This window comes from Numenius arquata, chromosome 12 (assembly GCF_964106895.1).
Source record: "Numenius arquata chromosome 12, bNumArq3.hap1.1, whole genome shotgun sequence".
Taxonomy (NCBI): Eukaryota; Metazoa; Chordata; class Aves; order Charadriiformes; family Scolopacidae; genus Numenius; species Numenius arquata.
Genome location: NC_133587.1, coordinates 6082374 through 6101000, shown reverse-complemented (window position 1 = coordinate 6101000; position 18627 = coordinate 6082374). Strand labels below are relative to the sequence as shown.

At 46.7% G+C, this 18627-nt stretch overlaps 2 protein-coding genes across 2 annotated transcripts; one reads left to right on the top strand and one right to left on the bottom strand.

The window, feature by feature from the left end:
* The first annotated feature begins 2630 nt into the window (after positions 1–2630).
* LOC141470849 (protein 4.2-like) lies at positions 2631–11591 on the top strand. Its single transcript, XM_074157133.1, has 13 exons — positions 2631–2749; positions 3507–3692; positions 4356–4586; positions 5195–5313; positions 6019–6141; positions 6542–6719; positions 7069–7207; positions 7593–7696; positions 8019–8261; positions 9095–9415; positions 9708–9868; positions 10278–10411; positions 11324–11591. Exons 1-13 carry the CDS (start codon positions 2740–2742, stop codon positions 11472–11474), a joined length of 2100 nt encoding a protein of 699 aa, XP_074013234.1. The 5' UTR covers positions 2631–2739; the 3' UTR covers positions 11475–11591.
* On the bottom strand, positions 10542–18621 carry CCNDBP1 (cyclin D1 binding protein 1). Its single transcript, XM_074157134.1, has 11 exons — positions 18516–18621; positions 18377–18436; positions 17712–17791; positions 16372–16453; positions 15800–15896; positions 14550–14623; positions 14168–14244; positions 13466–13719; positions 12996–13056; positions 12829–12875; positions 10542–12445 (listed from the first exon to the last, which is right to left on the bottom strand). The coding sequence occupies exons 1-11, from the start codon at positions 18580–18582 to the stop codon at positions 12337–12339; spliced, it is 1008 nt and encodes a 335-aa protein (XP_074013235.1). The 5' UTR covers positions 18583–18621; the 3' UTR covers positions 10542–12336.
* Positions 18622–18627: the final 6 nt, after the last annotated feature.

Here is an 18627-nt window from a genome sequence, read left to right as displayed (position 1 = left end):
AGCTGATGCACATTCTTCTGAGGCACCTGGCGTTGTCTACTGTCAGAGACCAGATCAGACTGGATGAACCTCCACTCTGATCCAGTCTAGCAAGCTGTACGTGCTTACGCTTTTGTTGCATTTTAGAGTCAAGTATAGGTTTGGATGTGGTTAATTGTGAGTGATTCTTGCCAAATCCTTACAATGAAGAAGGGAATTCACTTGGTTGATTTCAAGGATCTGGTGCATGTGAGGTTACACGTGCCAACACTGATGCTCACAATACTGCAGCCTCAGGTTCAGAGGCTGAAATCAGCATAAGCAGAATGCTTATCTATTACAACCGTAGTTTTACAAACAATGGCACATCTCAGCAGCGTGATTAACGTGTGTTAAACGTTAACATGTGTTGCCTGGACAAGTTCCTGTGCAACCTGCTCTAGGTGGACCTGCTTTGGCAGGTGGGTTGGACTAGATGATCTCCAGAGGTCCCTTCCAACCCCATGTGATTCTGTGATTCTGTAAACGCGTGAGCAAATTATGTTCACAGCTAGCAACTGTACAGGGCAATGGGCTGGAACACGTTATAATAAAGGACAGCTTGAGCTCACATGCTTCGACTTCTTGAATAAAAGAAAGCCTGAAAAATAAACCTGGCATCAAGTTGACTTTGCAACTGGAGAGATCAGTGAGGACAACTTAGAGGAGAGGTGGATTTTGCAGGGAAAAACCAAACCCAGTCTTTCCAAAAGAACGCCATCATGAATGCTGTTCCTGAAGTTCCAGCAAAGATAAGTTGCTCCTGCTGAAAAGATTTTCTCTTTTTGGAGCCAGAAACATGTATGTAATAGCTATATAGAAAGCATATGAAAGAACCACCCTTAAAACAAACCTGCAAGACAAAGTCAGTCAAAGGTTACTGAATTTTCCCTTTACAGTTCAGACTGAAAAAAATACTATTTTTCTGAAGTGTCTGATCTTTGCTGGAGGATCTTAGGGCAACATCTTTGGAGGACCCATATAGTAGAGTGACCTGTCATTGTATCTGAAGGACTGTCCACTTGCCCACCTCCTGACACAGAACATATCACTACCAACAGCCTTGTGCTGAAAAACAACATATAAGAATCCCATATTCCAGACAGAAAGAAAGGTGACTCACAAGTAGGAAATCTCACTACTTTGGCTGAATGTTTTGACCCCTGCAGTGGCCAATTCCTGTTTCTTTTTCTCAGATCTTGGATGAAAAACCTCAGGTTATCTAATGTAGGACCACAAATTCTCACCAGGTGGAACAAGTGCAAGCACTCGAGCACTGTAAGCGGCAGTCTCTTTTGTGTGTTAACCTCTTCAACGGGCATTTTTAGCCCACTGAAAGATAAAAAGGAACAATTCTCTATTACAAAGTGCTCATCAGTGCATCCTACATAGCAAATATTACTTGCAGATTCCAATTTGACCAAGAGATGGTACTGTGTGTATGCGCAGCCATCATGAGCAGCGGTGACGGGACAAATACCTGGCTTGGACAAGGTGACCTCCAGAGGTCGCGTCCAACCTCAGCCATCGTGCAGTTCTGTGAAAGTGAATCTACACAATTACAACTATGCTGTAAGTGACAAAAACTAAGCGACATTGTATTTAGCTTAAATTGCGCATATGAGTAAGCAACTGTAAAGCAGATGCAAATACAAAGAAAACCACCAAGCTCCCTGGACCGTGTTGTGCAGCAGCTATCTAGTGTAAATCCAAATCTCAGTCTGGAATGGCTACAACTACCTCTGAATGCATCGCTGCTTATGTAGGATATGGGTCCCTTTTTCCTATTGTATATGTGCCTACACTGATCTCTACTTGCTATTTTATGGCCTGGTTGTTCAGTATCTTCAGGTTCCTCAACAACTTTTCCAAAGCTGCCTCCCTCGTCTTTACTACTCAGAATAACTGAGCAAGCTTTACCACCTCCTGGCTTTTTATCAGCTTCTCAAATGAGTTATGAATTTGTGGAATGTCTGCAGAACTACTGGTGTCTCATTCCACAGTGAAAACTATTTATTTCTGCTGTCTTATTTCCTGTCTTCTAACCAATTATTTATCAATGCAGTGACCTTCCTTTTATATTATGGCAACTTTAAGAACGTATTTAGTCTACATCTCCAGTGTGATATTTTTAAATAGTCTGCATTATGCCACAGAAATTTTACATTTTTTAGTTGATAATGAGTTTCCTCATTTTGAAGTGGTTTCACTTTTTGAATTAGGCATACAGACAATGGATATATTGACCTTTTATTTTTTACTCCTTGAAGGGTTTAGGTTCTAGGTAGATTAGAGTCAGTGCTGGAGAGCAGCTCTTCAACACTTACACTTGAAGTGCATTGTGTGCATTATTTAGAGCCGATTTAAGACTTGTATTTCCTACTCTGGGGTCCACAATGCACAGCTCGTTGAAGAAACTGTCACTGTCTGTCTTTAAAGGCTTTGCATCCCACTGTGGAACTTAACTTCATCTGTAGCTAGGAAAAGTCACCCCTTTCTGCTCTTTAGTGTGGTCTGAGAGATAAGAGAGTCCTCAACTTCTGCAGAGCAGACCAGCAAGATAAGCTGAAGGAGAAGTGGCAACATCACGTCCCACCCTGTATCAAGAAATTGAGCAAACAACTCTGCAAGGGGGTAATTTTTACAGAAAGCTGAAGGAAGGAGCCATTGCCCACCAGAACAAGCAGGAGTTGAAGACTGTTGCAGTACAGGGAACCAGACATGGGCCAAGGTAAGCAAAAATCACTTCGGTTAGTCCCAAGCATTTGCCAGTTGTCATTCAGGAAAAACAACTGTCCCTGCTCCGGGACAGTGTTCATGAGGATTGTAGAAGAGATGAGCCTCTTGCAGAGTGCTCTAAGTGCTAAGGCAGTTCAATTCACATGGAGGACTGCACAAAAAGGGGCAGCAAACAGAAGCTGGTATCAATGCCTACCTGGAGCTTGAGAGAAGCAGTGAGAGGCAGCTAAGGCAGATGTGAGGGTTTGGAAGCAAAGGCAAGAGGGTTATCCTTAATATAGGGGAGGGGGGGACAGAGGGTGAGGGAAGGTATGCCAGGATGCAAAACTGAAGCAGAGATGACTACATGATGCCACTTGAGCAAGGAGAGGGTCCAGGTTCCAAGCAACCTTGAAGAAAGTGACAATAAGATCCATGAAAAGTCATACAAAGGGGAGGGAGTCAGACTGCATGTGACTCACCAGTCTACAAGATCACCAGAGCAGACATCTTCATCACAGAGAAGAAAATATATGAGGTCAGAGCTGGCTTTGTAAAGCTTAAACTGGTGCAGGGCTATTAGCCACTTGACAAAAGAACAACCAAGCTCAGAGTGAGGGCCTTTACAGTTACTGGGCAGAAAGTCTTGAAGGCACTGTCTGAGTGGAGAAATACATGATCTGCCGTTTGTGGGTACCAGGATGTGGCCCCAGGCCAGACTGCAGGCAGCTCACAGCCCCAAACTCATTCTGTACCCTCTCACACTACAGGTTTGAGCACCAAAAAATGTGATTTCAAGATCACCATGAACAACAGTAACCACCACACAGAAGAAATCAGCACTGAAAGGCTTATAGTGAGGCGGGGGCAGCCATTCACTATCACTGTGAGCTTCTCAGTTCCAATACACAACTACCTGCGGCAGCTGAAGAGGACCTCCCTCATAGTACAGACAGGTAACGTGTCTTTACCATACCTATCAGAGCTCTAGTCCTCCACCCTCCTGAAGAACAGAGCTGGTGGCAAAAGCCATCTCCCAGAGCTGGACAGAGGTGACCACATTTAGAAGTGAGGCCAGTAAACTGTTTATCTAAGGCAGAGTAGAGTCTCCTGCTGCTTGGGCTGCAGGCTCAAAACCAGATCTCTTTCCAGAAGAGACACAATAACCCATGGAGGTTCATTACTCGGATTTGAAAGTACTCATGGGACCTCTTCTCTGTCTGTCTGGTTTAGGAATGTTCAAACTTTGCTGTCCTGTTAAAGGTGTTTTCTGTTACCGAGTGTTTTCTAGTGAGACACCTGAGAAGGGCAGCGGCGCTCAGCCTCAACTTGTTTTACCATCATCTGAGCATTTGGCTGTGATTTTTGTTACGAGACACCGAATCCCAGGAGCAGCAGGTCTGCACCGTTCTGGCTGTTTCTGGTTTCTACAAATCTATGAAATACACATCCCACTTTCAAACTGAGTGCAGTACTAACCTTAGCAAGATCCACTAGGCGTTAAGACTCTCTCAGAAGAAAGGAGAGCTGTGGCTCCAGATATAGAAAAGGTCCCTGCAACCTGCATGGGGTGAGGGTGCATGTCTGCAATGGCCACAACCAGATCTCTTTGGCTGCAGGATTACGTCCTTCCAAAGCAGATGGAACCCAGACTGAATTCCCCATCTCCAGCCTGGGAGACCAGAAGCAGTGGAGCGCAGCAGTGGAAGAACAGGACCCATGCTTCTGGACCATCTCTGTGAACACACCTGCCAACGCTCCCATTGGCCACTACACTCTGCTTTTACATGCCTCCAAGGCTCAGTGTCTCCTGGGCAACTTCACCCTTCTCTTTAATCCCTGGTGCCAAGGTACGTGGTCAGAAATGCAGAGACAGGCAGGGACCAGGTCACTTCACAACCACAGCTTTTGAGCTCTGGCGTTCTGCCTCCACGGAGGTTGAGGCTGAGTCACCTAGTGCTCCCCACCATTCCTGCCCTGCTCCTCACAGCACCTTAGGAAGGAGGTGGGGGCTAATAAAAGCTGAAAGCTGCCTTCCTCAGCACTTCTGCCTCCTTCCTGGAGTACCCCACTGCCAGAGCTCTGTCCTCCTGCTAAGGGAAAAATGTTTGATAAAGTGTTTCCTATCAGAAAGATTTTAAGATGAGTCAAGATAATAATTGGTCCAATTAAGGCCACTGTATCTTTCTTAGGAATAGAGAAGTTGACAGCCAGGAGAGTAAAAGAGCTGGCTAGTGCAATAGCCTAGGTCTGGAGGAACTTTTTGAACACGGAAACAGAGATGACAATGAAATTCTTCTTTCCTGCCTGGTTCAGAATCTGTGGTATTTTTCCAGGGCAGAACGTCAGGGACTGCCCAAGTCCCTGGACTGCAGTGGAGTCTGCTGATGTGTGAGAGAGGCAAGTGCATCTGGGACCAGCAATGCTTTCTTCCTGATGCTTTTTTCCTCTAATCTAGATGATGAGGTGTTCTTGGCTAACGAGGCACAGCGGCAGGAGTACATTTTAAACCAAGAGGGTATCATCTACTGGGGGACTGAAAATGCAGTCCTGGCACAACCCTGGGACTTCAGTCAGGTAAGCAAGTGGCCAATACATCGGTGCTGTGTTACAGCCACCAGCAGAGGAAGGGTGCATATGTCCCTTCTGTACAGGACGTTACCCATTCCCATACTGTGATGAAAGAACTTGCTCTCTGCACTCACTGTCTATGTCTAAGGCTGTGCAGGAGAACAGGGACCTGTGTATGAAGTAATCCAGTATATGTAATTTTAGCTACCTTCTCAGGCTGTCCTCTATGAAGAAATGCATTGATTTCTGTCTAGGCTTTGTGTGCCTTCCTTTCATCAACAAATATAAAAGCATTTAGCAGACCTTAGTAATACTGTCTCTATTTTACAGGTAAAGTGAGGACAAGTAAATCTTCCCATTTGCCCAAGGCCATCTGACACAGACAGTGATTAGAAGAGGATTTTATTCCACTTTAGTGCCACCAGATCACAAAAGTACCTCTGTGCCAGCCTAGAGAGTGCTCCAGAAAAGCATCAATTTCCCTCAATCGGGGGATGCAGCATCATGCTAATGCATTTCCCACCTTGCTTCAATAAAGCTGTAGGTCTGCCTTTACTATGTTGTGTTCCCCCTCCAAATCTCCGGACGTCTCCTCCGCAGCCCACTCCATAAGAAAGGGAGAAATCATCCGCACAGTTACAAACCCTGGCAGGGACTCCAGAGAACAAACCCTCAAGCCAAATCTCCTAAAATGATGTGTTCTTGTTTCAGTTTGAGAAGCATATTGTTGACATCTGCTTCTTGCTGCTGGATGTAGGCGAACGCCGTCAACGAAACAAGGATCACAGCCAACGCAAGAACCCTGTTCACATCTGCCGCACAGTTGCTGCCATGGTAAGGAGAGCAGAGAGCAGCCCTGACCCTGGCCAGGAAAACGTGAATGCAGAGTGAAGGCCAGCATCTTCTCAACCCGTTTATGGCAACCAAAGAGGAAGCCTGCCCAGGGCTATTCCAAACAACTCCTCCTGCCCATCTCCAGCCCTTCCTGATGCTCCTGCAGCAGAGACATAGAGCTGCAGGAGTTTCTTAGTAGTGACAGTACACTCACAGAATAAATCTCAGGGGAGACAGTTGCACTTGTTCTGCTCAGCCATGACCCTCATGCTTTGCACAAAAAAAAAAAAAATCCTTTTGGCTTCATCTGCCTTGGGAGTAGCTTCATCAAACAGGGTGAGGTGTACCTAGCAAAGAGAGGCAATTCCTTAATCTACCTTTCTCTCCTCCTTCCCTGCAGCTGAACTGTGATGAGCTTAGAGGAATCCTGACAGAATACGGGACCGGGCAATACTCTAACGGGACACCCCCTTCCAAGTGGCTGGGAAGCAGCCCCATCCTCCAGCAATGGGTTGCATCGCAATGCAAGCCTGTCCGCTACGGGCAGTGCTGGGTGTTTGCTGCAGTCATGTGCTCAGGTACAGTGGTGGCCAAAGAACTTTTGTGTTGAGCAAAGCCTTATTTGGTCTGCAGAATCTCTAGCATATGCCTAAATTCCTGGATTAACACAGATCCCAGTAACATAACCTCTAATCTTTAGGTGAGATACTCAGAGTTTCCTCATCAACTTTAGCATCGCTAGCTTTGATATATCAGTACACACCATTCACTTAACATATCTTATTTCCTGAGGGGGCAATGACTCTTGCAAAGTCCAAACAACAGGTCCAGTGCCATTCCTACAACCAAAAAAGGCTCTACATCTCTCAGCAGAGGCACCCTTAGGGCAGGACGCACAACTGATTCACAGCTTTTTCTTCTGCGCAGTTCTGAGGTGCCTGGGAATTCCTACCAGGGTGGTCACAGGCTTTACGTGGGCTCACAACACGAACAGCAACCTGAGTGTGGATGAGTATTATGACGAAGACGGGACACTGCTTACACAAGACAAGAGTGCCCGTGTCTGGTAAGAAAACGTGGCAAGGCCCAAGCAAGAATCTGAGGCAATACCTGGATCTAGGAAGTGATAGATGGGGGAAAAGAAAGAGGTGAACAGCCGCAGGGAGAAGGACAGGAGACACCTCAGCTGAGATCCTGTCTACATGACCTGTTCTTGAGAAATTGTCACAACTCAGACTGAAGAGTGCCCTATTACTAGGGCCCACAGAGGAAGAATGATAGGCCAGTCCAGCTGGAGAAACTCCACTTGTGTCAAAAACCATGGTCTTTGCTCTCCTCCATATGCACTGAGCTCTTTCAAAGGAGCATTAATTGACTGTGGTTTGGCTAAAACTTTACTGTACCTCAGGGCTCAGTCCCTTGGTATCAGCACGTGATGTTGTCTCTTGCAGGACCTTCCACGTGTGGAACGAATGCTGGATGGCTCGAGCGGACTTGCTACCAGAGTACAGTGGGTGGCAGGCACTGGATGCCACCTGCCAGGAAAAAAGCAAAGGTAAGATATCAAAGACGGGCTTGGGGGGTGTGGGAGGGAGTGGAGCGGGGAGCAAATAAGGCAGTTCAAAATTCCCCCCTTCCCCAACTTCCCATAGAAGGATGCAAAAGAACAGAGACTCACCCTGTTGACTTTAAGCACTAAATCACCATTCATCTGTTCGGTTTGTGCAGCTTTTATAGCTCTAAGAGCTCTGTCACAGTACTGCTCCCTAATGTCCTCCTAAACTAGGTACTTCACTGCTCCCAGTATAGAACTAAACTAGGCATGGGTCCAGCTGGTAAAGCATCTGAATCTTAACTGGGCCACATTTTCTCTTCAGGTCCATCCTTCTGTGGGCCAGCCCCTGTTAAAGCCATCAAGGAAGGGGATATAGACATCAATTATGATGTCTGCTACTTCTTTGCTGCCATCAATGCCAAGTGCCAGGTCTGGATACAAAAAGCAGACGACACCCTCAAGCCAGCTTTCGGTAGCACAAAGTACACCGGCAACAACATCAGCACCAAGAGCGTGGGCAGTGAACGCTGCGAGGATATCACACACGACTACAAGTATCCTGAAGGTACGGGGGAGGCAAGTGGCTGAGCACATTCCCTGTCAGCATCAAAAGTGAAAAGTAAAGGACTAGAGAGCAGAGCCCCAGAGCACAAGGGTCACCCACTTCTCCCTACTTCCCCTTCCTGAATAGCAGACCACCACCTTACTCTTGCTGTCTACAGAATCAAAGCACAGGTCCTACCCCAAATTTCTTCCTGCTTAAGTGCATTAACCAGCTCTCTAGGAGGCCAGCCTTTCTTCACCCAGGCACTTTCCTGTCTGGAAAGCCTTCTTTCCCGATTTCTGTTACCTGTACACTCTCAACATTCACCTCCCATTACCCCTGTAACATACAAAGATATATTTCAGACTCCAGCTTTCTGAAAAGGACTGTTGTGCTCCTAGATATTGTCTAAATCCCTCCCTCAAAAAGCAGCTCCCCATTCGGAATCTATTACCGAGTGCTGTTTCCCTGACCCAACCCTACCACCTTATCTCAGCCTGCGGCACGCTGTCTCCTTGGCTGCAATCCATCCCGGGAGAGCCCAGCGCTGAGCCCAGCTACAGCTGTAGTTAAAGAGGCAACTGCCTCTCTTACTCTTGACAGACGGTAGCACCAAGGCGCTTTAAAAACTACGACAAATCTTTCCAAGTAGAATCTTTCAGGTGTATCCAGTGTACGTGTCCTGTCAGCTGGAATTCTCGAATTGCTCCAACCAGAAGCACAACAGGATTATGTCTCAATGTTCTCAGAAACCGTTATCTGCAGTACGGTTCAACACCATCCCTCTGCATTTACTGCCTCACCCGAGTAAACAAGAAAGAATACTACAACATGTGCCCCCTTTTTTGCGGCAGGTTCTCTTCAGGAAAAAGAAGTACTTGACAAAGCCTACAGAAAGTTAAAGAAACTTGAGACAACCAGCAGCAGCAGCGAAACACAGTTTACCTTCATTCCTACTGCCTTTGAAGAGCCAGTCAACCTTTTCATCCACCTCCAGTCAAAGAGTTCTCTGACACTGGGACAAGATGTTCCGCTTTCCATTGAAGTGTTTAACCACAGTGGAGGAGAAAAAGCTACTCACCTGGTAGTTGGGGTCCAGTCTCTACATTATAATGGTGTGCCCATTACCCAGCTTTGGAAGAAAGAGTTTCATTTTACCCTCAGAAGCAATGAAGGTAAGAACTCCACTGGGTGCACGGCTACAACAGTATACTAGTCCTCTCGCTTCAGGAAAAATGCACTTAGCCACCTGAATAAATGATTGTAGGTGATTGAAATAAAACACTTCAGCAACATCACCTTAGACATTTTGAATCTGCAAATCCAGCTGGGATCACTTAAGCTTCTAAATGCTGTAGCTTTTAGTACAAAGTTGGGCACTAAACACTCCCAGGTGCCAGGCAGGCTAAGACCAGGCTGTACTTGTCACCTGCATCATCATCTGTATTTCACCACTCTGTATTCCAGTGAACAGCCTGCAGGTCTTTGTGCCTTACTCACAGTACAGAAAAGATGTGGGAGAGAACCATCTGCTTCGACTGACTGCCGTGCTGAGAGACGAGGACTCCTTCTACATCTACTTTGCACAGGAAGAGATCAGCATTTGTGGGCCCCCTCTTACTATTGAGGTTAGATCTATCATTCTGTTACTGCAGCAGTGAGAAAACAGTTTATAGTCATAAGTAGCAAAATAATTCTCTGGGTTGAGTGTCTCTCCTCATGCTGTCTGCTTTCAAAGCACTTGAGACAGGCAAGTTGTGCCACGCTGTTGTATACAGTACTCCCACTTCTACCTTGTCTATGTGTGAGCATAAGGAAACCCCCATGACTCCTAACTCGCTCACCAGTCTGGAAATCAGAGGCTGCAGAGGGAAACTACAGCAGCACACTGTAGTTGAGAAGAAAGTAAGCTTGACTTTGCATCTTCTAGCAGCTCAGGCTGAGACATCTGGCACCAAAAAAATCATTTATCTCCCTTTAGTCACAGAAGAATCTTCTTCCTTCTCTCAGTTTCAGCTCATTTCCTTCTTTCAACAGTTTCCAGAAAATATGGTACAGTATCAGCCAAGCACAGCAAAGATCAGCCTCCTGAACCCTCTCACCGAACCCCTGGAGAAGTGTACGATAGTGGTTGCAGGACGAGGGCTCATTTACAGACAAAGGAAGTACAGGTAAGTCCCAACTGATTGATCTAAGAACGGTAAATGGAAAAAGAGACAAAATACAAGCTAGAGAAACCTTTGCACGGGAAAGGCTCTCCACAGAAATAAGCAGGCAAAACGTGGCAGGAAGAGACTGCTACGTGAAAACCCCAGGCATCCCATCCTTTATTTACAGATAATACAGAAGATTTTCACACCAAAAATGAGACATGCCAGATAACAGAACTTTGAACAGATGTGTAATACATAAGTTGAAGCCAGTAGGACATTTGTGAAAGCTTCAACCCCAAAGGCCTAGACAGCAGAAGGAAAGCCCCCTGCCAACAAAAAGGGTAACAAGCAAAGTACCACAAGACTTGGGCAGAAATACACATTAACTAAGACAAGTTATAGGTCACTGAAATGAGCTATGAAATTTAGAAATTATTTGCTGTTAAGCAATCAATTGCTTTTTAGCTATCCACTTGAACATCTGTAAGTGGAGTAAAACTACACTGTTTGTGACATATCTTTCCACCCATTCCCCACTGTCAGCACTAAAGACAGTCCCAGGGTACAATTTTAAGTATTGAAGAACCAGGCAAACCTGACTTAGCCAAGAGTCATCCAAAAAGGCATGCTCTCCTTCACACGAAAAAAACCCCAACACAGTTCTCTCAAGAAGCTACATTAGGACAAAGTAACCTTAGACGTCTCCACGGGGAGTTCAACCCTCCAGTCATACCTCCCTCCCAAACTACCGTCAGATCACAGCTCTGCTGTGGTAGTTTAGATAACTGCTAGCCTTCTCTTTTTTTTTTTTTTTTTTCCTTTCCTTTTTTTTTGGCACCATAGTCCTGTCAAGCAAATGCATCTCCTGGTCCCTGGGAACTAGAAATACAAAGAGGTGCGCTTCCTGTATAACCCCTTCTTGCGTTTCAGGCTGGGCTCCGTGCAACCCGACAGCAGTCAAGAGCTGCAAATCCCATTCACCCCCATCCGAGCAGGGCCCCGAAGACTCACTGCGCATCTCACCTCCCTTCAACTCCACAACCTGAAGAGCTACAAAACTATAGACGTTGCAGCTGCCTGATGCCCGACTTGGAACAGGTCCCTGCTGTCCTGTTTACAAAAGAGTGCTCATGATCTGTGCTCTGATCTTAGGCAAGCATAGATGTTAACAGTTTAATTAAAGTTATATTTAAAACCATGTCTGATTATTCTCTCTCCCATCTGCCACTATGCCTGCTCTCCAGTTTTATAAGTTGATCCTTACTGTGACAAAGACGGGTTAAATTCTCAAGCAGATGCTGCATTTCTCACCACACAAATGCGCTGAACCCACTGCTTTATCATTTTTCCTTACCCGTGGCAAAAAAAGGACATCCTAGAACTTTAAAGTGATCATAGAGGTAGCATTTCTCTAGAGATACACTCTTAGGCAGATCCTTGATGTTGGTAAAGTAGTAAATAATATTTTCTACTACCTTCTGAGGAAATAGAAAAGAAAAAGATAGTTTACTCTTCTCTAAGGTTAGAGGGGAAATAGCAGCAGTGCTGCATATTTTTTAATGGTTCATCGGGCTGCTTGCAAAAGCAGCAAGACCCTTTCCTTGCGTATATATCCTCTGTCACCTGAAAACAGATAAAGCCACTCATGCAAATCTAGTGATATTTTATTGTTCTCTGAACCCTATAGCAGGTGTAATGTCTGAAGAACGGGTCACGTTCACAGCATTAATATGCAGCACTGCACCATCCCAGGAATCCAAGCAAAACGACACCTTCTGCAATAGCAAAGAGCAACTTCCTGGCAAAGTTTTACCAAGTGGCAGTAAAGTTCTCTCCTAAAAAACATCGTTCTCATTATTATCTCAGTAGCTGGAGAGCAGCGCGATTCACTGGAAAAGCATATGCCAGAGCCAGTGGCAGCAACACGTGTAGACATGGAAGGGCTAAAGTTGACCCTGTGTGAAGTTCTTGATTTTGTTCATGTTGTGATCTACTGCATCAGTTAGAAACTGCACCCAGCCTTCCTCTGATGGTGGACATACATGGCTTGTCCTGCAAAAGTGGAGGAAATTCATTAGGAAAGCCTCCTGGGTGTCTTACAGCTATGCATCCAGACAGCACATGGGTATTGGGAAGTGCTGAATTACCCCAGCATTAAGACAGGACTGCTATAGCCCCAGAGTGCTTTAAGCAAGGAAGAACTCACATCCATGACTCTTATCCCAAACTTTAACTCATCTGCGTGTGTCTTCAGTGAGAACCACTTTCATCCCTACCATCCTTTTCTTACTCCCATCCCTTCGAGACTGAATAACATCACAATACAAAATGCCAGCATTTACTGCCTAGAAATGAGCCATCTTTGACAGGAGGCAGAAAGATATCAACCTTCATGGCAGGGAACACACACTTGTAAAACCGTAACTCGTACTCACTTTGTAATCTCCAAGACTTTCTTTAATACCGAGGCCAACTTAGCAGCCTGGAAAGAAAAAGAAGGGAAATCAAGTGAGCCAAACAGTCACATCATCACTCTAATTTGATTTCTTCCCCTTCTCTATAGCCAAGTGAGCAGGCCCACGTGCAGGCTGCAGATACTTACGTTGAGTCGCACAGCCAACTCATTGACAGGTGGATACATGCTCAGTGCCAGCTCATCGACACTAGAAGAGAAGAGAGGAGCAATGGAAGAAAGGTCCTGACAGCACAACTCATGGATCCTGGTCAAAGCTTACCCTCACCCTGAATTTAAGTCAGGAACCACAGTGCGTGACAAGTAGACAATGTCAGTCATACCCATGGGATGCTTCTCACCGCCTTCTCTGACATGCTCAGACACTCTCTCAGAGTGAGACATGGCCACAGCTGCACCACAAGCTGCAACACATGTTCCTCTCCTAACTTACACAACTCTCAACAGCCTATGCCATAGTAGTTTTCCCATCACACCTGCTCCCACCACCTGCTCACACCTTCAATATCATAAAGGTTTTCCTAATCCATTCTCTAGAACTCAAGAAAGACAGGGGCTGCTCTGGAGCAAAAAAGTGGCATGGGGAGAGACCTGCTTACCTTGGACTGATCTCATTAGCAATGTCTGCAAGATCATCCAGTTGAGCGATCTGCTCTGGAGAATCAGCTTTGCCATAAGCCTTCACTACACCCAAGACCTTCTTCAGGCAAGCTTTAGAAGCCTTCATTAATCCCATGCAGGAGCTAAGCAGCTTCCGGTCAGCTTCTGACCAATATGTATCTCTGTTGCCCCGAAAGCCCAGCTCTTCATCTTCCATGATGTCACTGTACGGGTCCTGACCTTCCGCCAGAGCCTGTGAACACAGACGCATGAAAGCTCAGAGCCTAACATCAAATCCAGCAACACCCAGGAGAAAAGGGAAAACAATCTAGAAATCATACAAATAATTTATGGAGGAATCTCTCTCCAACCAGCATCTCTGTTGCCAGGTTCTATTAACCCTACCAGGACTGGATTAAGAAAAACTAATCCCTCAGTCCATTTCAACAGAGCAAATAGCAAGAACCTGGGAAATAGTGCCATTCTGACATCAACCTAAACCACCGCACTGCCCCCCACCCAATTCAGGACATGGCTTTAGAGAAACCTTATAGAAAAGTAAACCAGGCTTGAGTTTAAAAACTCCAGGCATAACACAATAGCTCGTATCAACCCAAACTTAAAATCAAAGCCTGTATATAGAACAATTCCCACGTTCCATCACCGTAATCCATCACTCAAAGGCTTAGGGGCTTCCTTACATGTTCCATCTCCTCCAGAGCATCCTTGACCACACCTAGACATGCCGCCAGAGCTGACGCAACTGCTGCCTGGTTATCTGCAAAAGCAAAAGGACAAACACTGTGGCACTGCACTGATTCAAATCAGCTTGCAACAACATTCATCTAGGTCTAAGATGATTAGATCTTGAGATTATAGGATCAAACTTTTTGCAGAGCTCAGAGCTGCACTGTTGCCATGCAAAGAGGCCAGCCTGGCTTCCAAGCTTATACATTTCAGGAACAGCTGGGTTTTGCAGAATGAGCGAGCCTTCATTGTACTGGCCAGAATGCCTCTTGCAAGGGCTACTGACATTCCAAGACAACATGTCCTAGTTTTGTTGTTCTGCAATAGAATACTCACCTCGTGGCAGGCTGGACACTTGCTCACACGCTTCCCACACACCCCCAGTTGATATAAGCTGTTCCTGAGACAAGCTGAAATAAAACAAAGCCACCCAAAGTTAGACTCAATAACAGCTCTCTGCTAGACTGTTTTTATTTTCCGCACCAAAGATGACCCACTCTAGTAGAAGCTCTGCTGGAAAGATGTCACCAACCAGCTTGTCACTAGTATCTCATGTCTGTGTAAAGCAAAAAGTGCTATGGAGTTTAATTATCTGTTGGAACAAATAGTGGGAGCCTCTTACAAAAGCCTCTCAAGGTGCTTAGGAATATTATTTATCTTTCAGAATCCATGCCCATCAGAAGTCTGTATTAGAGATTGCTGACCTCTGCCTAGGGGCATCCTAAGGGTGTAATCCATAATGAGAGGAAGCGGTCCACAGCGGTCTGATAACTACCTTTATAAAGTTGCGCAACCATTGCGTGTAACAGTTCACTCCAAGGGCAAAAACTGCCCAACAGCATAAATGCTACCCAGCACCTTCATGGGAATCCCGCTCCCAGCATCCTTCCTTGCCACAGACAGGATGAAACTCTATTCTTCGTGTGGGCAAATGTACCTGACTCAGTCACTAGGACAAGAGGGTACTGTCAGGGCCTTGAGTGTATTTCATCCTCTTAGGAGTCAAGTTTGCTCGGGTGAAGTTTAGTTGGCTTAAACACAAGGTCAGCTCCTCTGCTGACAGGATGCATTATGAAGAAAGACAGAAGCGAGGGCCAGCCCCTTCTTACCCTAGAAGGTGCTTTTACCCTGAGGCTGTTTCACTGGGCCCTGTTTGCGCTACACGCAGCTGTGTAGCAGTTATGTCTGCACCCAGCATCATAACCCCTTGAATCTGACCTGGATCCTCATCCACTGACTTGACCTTCCTGCCTTGATCTCAGATCCGACTCATCATAATGGACGTGCTGGGCAATCACTGGATGGTGCCTGATGCTGGTTACTCTCTCTGGACCCAACCCTGACTTGATGGCCTGACTTTCCAGCTTGACCTCATCGCTACGGGCTCGTCTGATCATCTGGACTCTCCACTGAGCCTCGCTGCCCTCACCAGCACTGCTCTGCTCGCTCACACACTGTGCCTCTTCCTGCCTCATAACAATGCTCTGCTTCTGCCTCCCTTCTTCCCTTAGGAAGCAGTCTGCACTTGCTGCTTCCTAACAAGTAACTTCCCCCCCTCCCCTTTTTTTTTTCTGGAAAATTACTACCTCTCCAACGGAGCACTGAGAATTGTTTCTGTGAGTTGGATCATTCCTTCCACTACTTCAGTGGTAGCATCTCGTACCATCTTCCGAAGAGTAGTACCTGGTTGAGATTGAAAAAAAGCAAGAAAGTTATCACAAAGTCAGCACTGACAGGAAGTAACTGCCGAAGATGAACACAGAGACTGCTCCGTTTGTACGGATACACTGTATAAATCGAGTTACAGGTATTTTGAAGGAAGCAACATATCTCCCAGTTTCAGAAGGACTTTGGACAAGAATCTCAATACTTTATAAATATGAATGCTCAATCAACTATACAACTTCCTACATTATCACTCTTTCACAGATGGAAATCTGCAGGAGTAGACAGAGAAGTGGTTCACTCATAAACATGCTGCAAATCTACAGAACAGCTGACAATGGGACTACCTGCTCATGATAACTTGCTTTCCTGCAGATGCCAGATCTCGTATTAGGCTCTGAAATATGGAGCCTAATATATACATAGGCTTCATATAGAGGTGAAGGAACCACCACTCTATGTAGCGGTGACTGCCCTGCCGTCAATATCTCACCTTGGCCCTTGGGAAGCCAGTAGTACACTGTGGCAACTGCAAGAATGGCATTTTGGACGTCTTCACTCAGCTTCCGGCAATCCTGAAAATGGACAGGCAAAAGGATTAACCATGAGTAGTGCCTGGCTGCACCGCATTTAGAAAGTCTCACAAGCAACCACTTACATTCAGATTGCTTTGAGAAAAGGGAAGCACAGTAACGGCCATCTTGCTTGAGAAACAAATACAGAACAAGAAGCAGATACGGTAAGCAAGATCTGTACAGAATCACAGAATGATATGGGGTTGGAAGGCACCTCTGGAGATATCTAGTCCAACCCTCCTGCCAAAGCAGGTCCACCCAGAGAAGGCTGCACAGGAATGCGTCCAGATGGGTTTTGAATGTCTCCAGAGATGGAGACTCCACCACCTCTCTGGGCAGCCTGTTCCAGTACCCTCAAAGTAAAGAAGTTCCTCCTCATGTTTAGGTGGAACTTCTTATGTTCAAGTTTGAGTCCATTTCCTCGTCCTGTCACTGGGCACCACTGAGAAAAGACTGGCCCCATCCCCTTGACACCCACCCTTTAAGTACTTATAGGTGTTGATAACATGACACTTTTGATATATCAAAAGCTGCATCATGATTTGGTAACAAAACACACCCTGGTGTGGTGGTCATGCATCAGAGAGGAAGAAGTAGCTTAGGTCATTATTCTGAACTGGAGGGGTTTTTTTGTCTCCTCCAAACACATGTGATAAACTTCTCTCAATTAACAGCAAAAATCTTGCATATTCTTTGTTAGATCTAAGGTCTGTATTGTCCAACATGCCATCTCTATCAGCAACCAGCTGTAGATGTTAAAGGAAAGGATGTAAGAATACTTCCATTTGGCATGCCTCCCTAACTTATAGAAACTAGGTCTCTCGGCAATTCTTGAATTGGATTAATACACTCGACAATGCACAGCCCATACCGACATGCCTCGTTTGCGCTGAACCAAATGACAGGACAAGGGGTAATGGTTTTAAATTGGAAGAGGGGAGATTTAGATTAGATATTAGGAGGAAATTCTTTCCTGTGAGGGTGGTGAGGCACTGGAACAGGTTGCCCAGGGAAGTTGTGGATGCCCCATTCCTGGAAGTGTTTAAGGCCAGGCTGGATGGGGCTTTGAGCAACTTGCTCTAGTGGGGGTATCCCTGCCCAGGGCAGTGGGGTTGGAACTGGATGATCTTTAAGGTCCCTTCCAACTCTAACCATTCTATGACTCTATGACTTTGTTTTAAGCAAGTGAACCAAGAGATACCTGAAACTTGTCTCACACACAGCAATATCATAGTCCGGGGGAGGGGGGTTCTCTCACCTCCGCAGAAGTCAGTGGAGACCTTGAGAATGCCAGACTCAGCTTTGTAGCTTCCTGTGATGTTACTTTGAATGTCTGACCTAGAAAGGATTCAATGGGAGCAAAAGGATAGAAAGTAACTTGGGTAAAAGAGAACAGAGCAGCTAAATGAGCAACATCTCAGGTGCTTCTTTGCCCTGCTGCTTGGTTACCATTTCTGCCTTCCAAGCAATACAAAAACATAAACTAAATCCCACTACAGAAGAAAAAAATATTCCATGCTGTGTTTCTGCCATGCACCTTGCACGTGTCCCACGCCTGCTTTTTTCCTAGTGGGCAGTGATAGCCACAACCACATTTTGTGCCCTTGGTCCGTGACAGCTTCACCGGGATGTGCCGTGAGGCTTCAACGGTGACCAAAGGCTTTGAAAAAAACGAGCCGTGATGACTGTTCGATCCTGCCCGCTGCTCCGCCAACGCCAACGCCCTGCCAAGGGGCCGGAGACCCGCCGGGGATCCCGCTTGCAAGCCAGAGCCCTGCCAGGCACCGGCATGGTGGACACCGGCCTACCTCCGCCCAGAGCCGCTGCCCGGCCGGCCCACGGCCCACTCCAGTGTCGGTCCTGACCCGGCCCAGCCCGGCCCCAGTCCGCCCCAGCCCCGGCCCGCTGCCCCACGCCCCGTACCTAGCGCGTCCCAGAAGCGCGGCAGCTCGAACGGATCTCGGCCCTCGCCCGGTTCGCCCTCTGTAACGGCAGAGAGAGACCTCAGCCAGCGGAGAGTCGGCTGGGCCCGGCCCGGCCCCCGCCCGGCCCCGACCCCCACCTCGCAGCCGGGCCAGCACGGCCCGCAGCGCGCCGCCCAGCTCCCGCAGCGGCTCCCGCGCCTCCATGGCGGCGGCAACGGCCGCCGGCACCCACCGCTCCCTCCCCGGCCC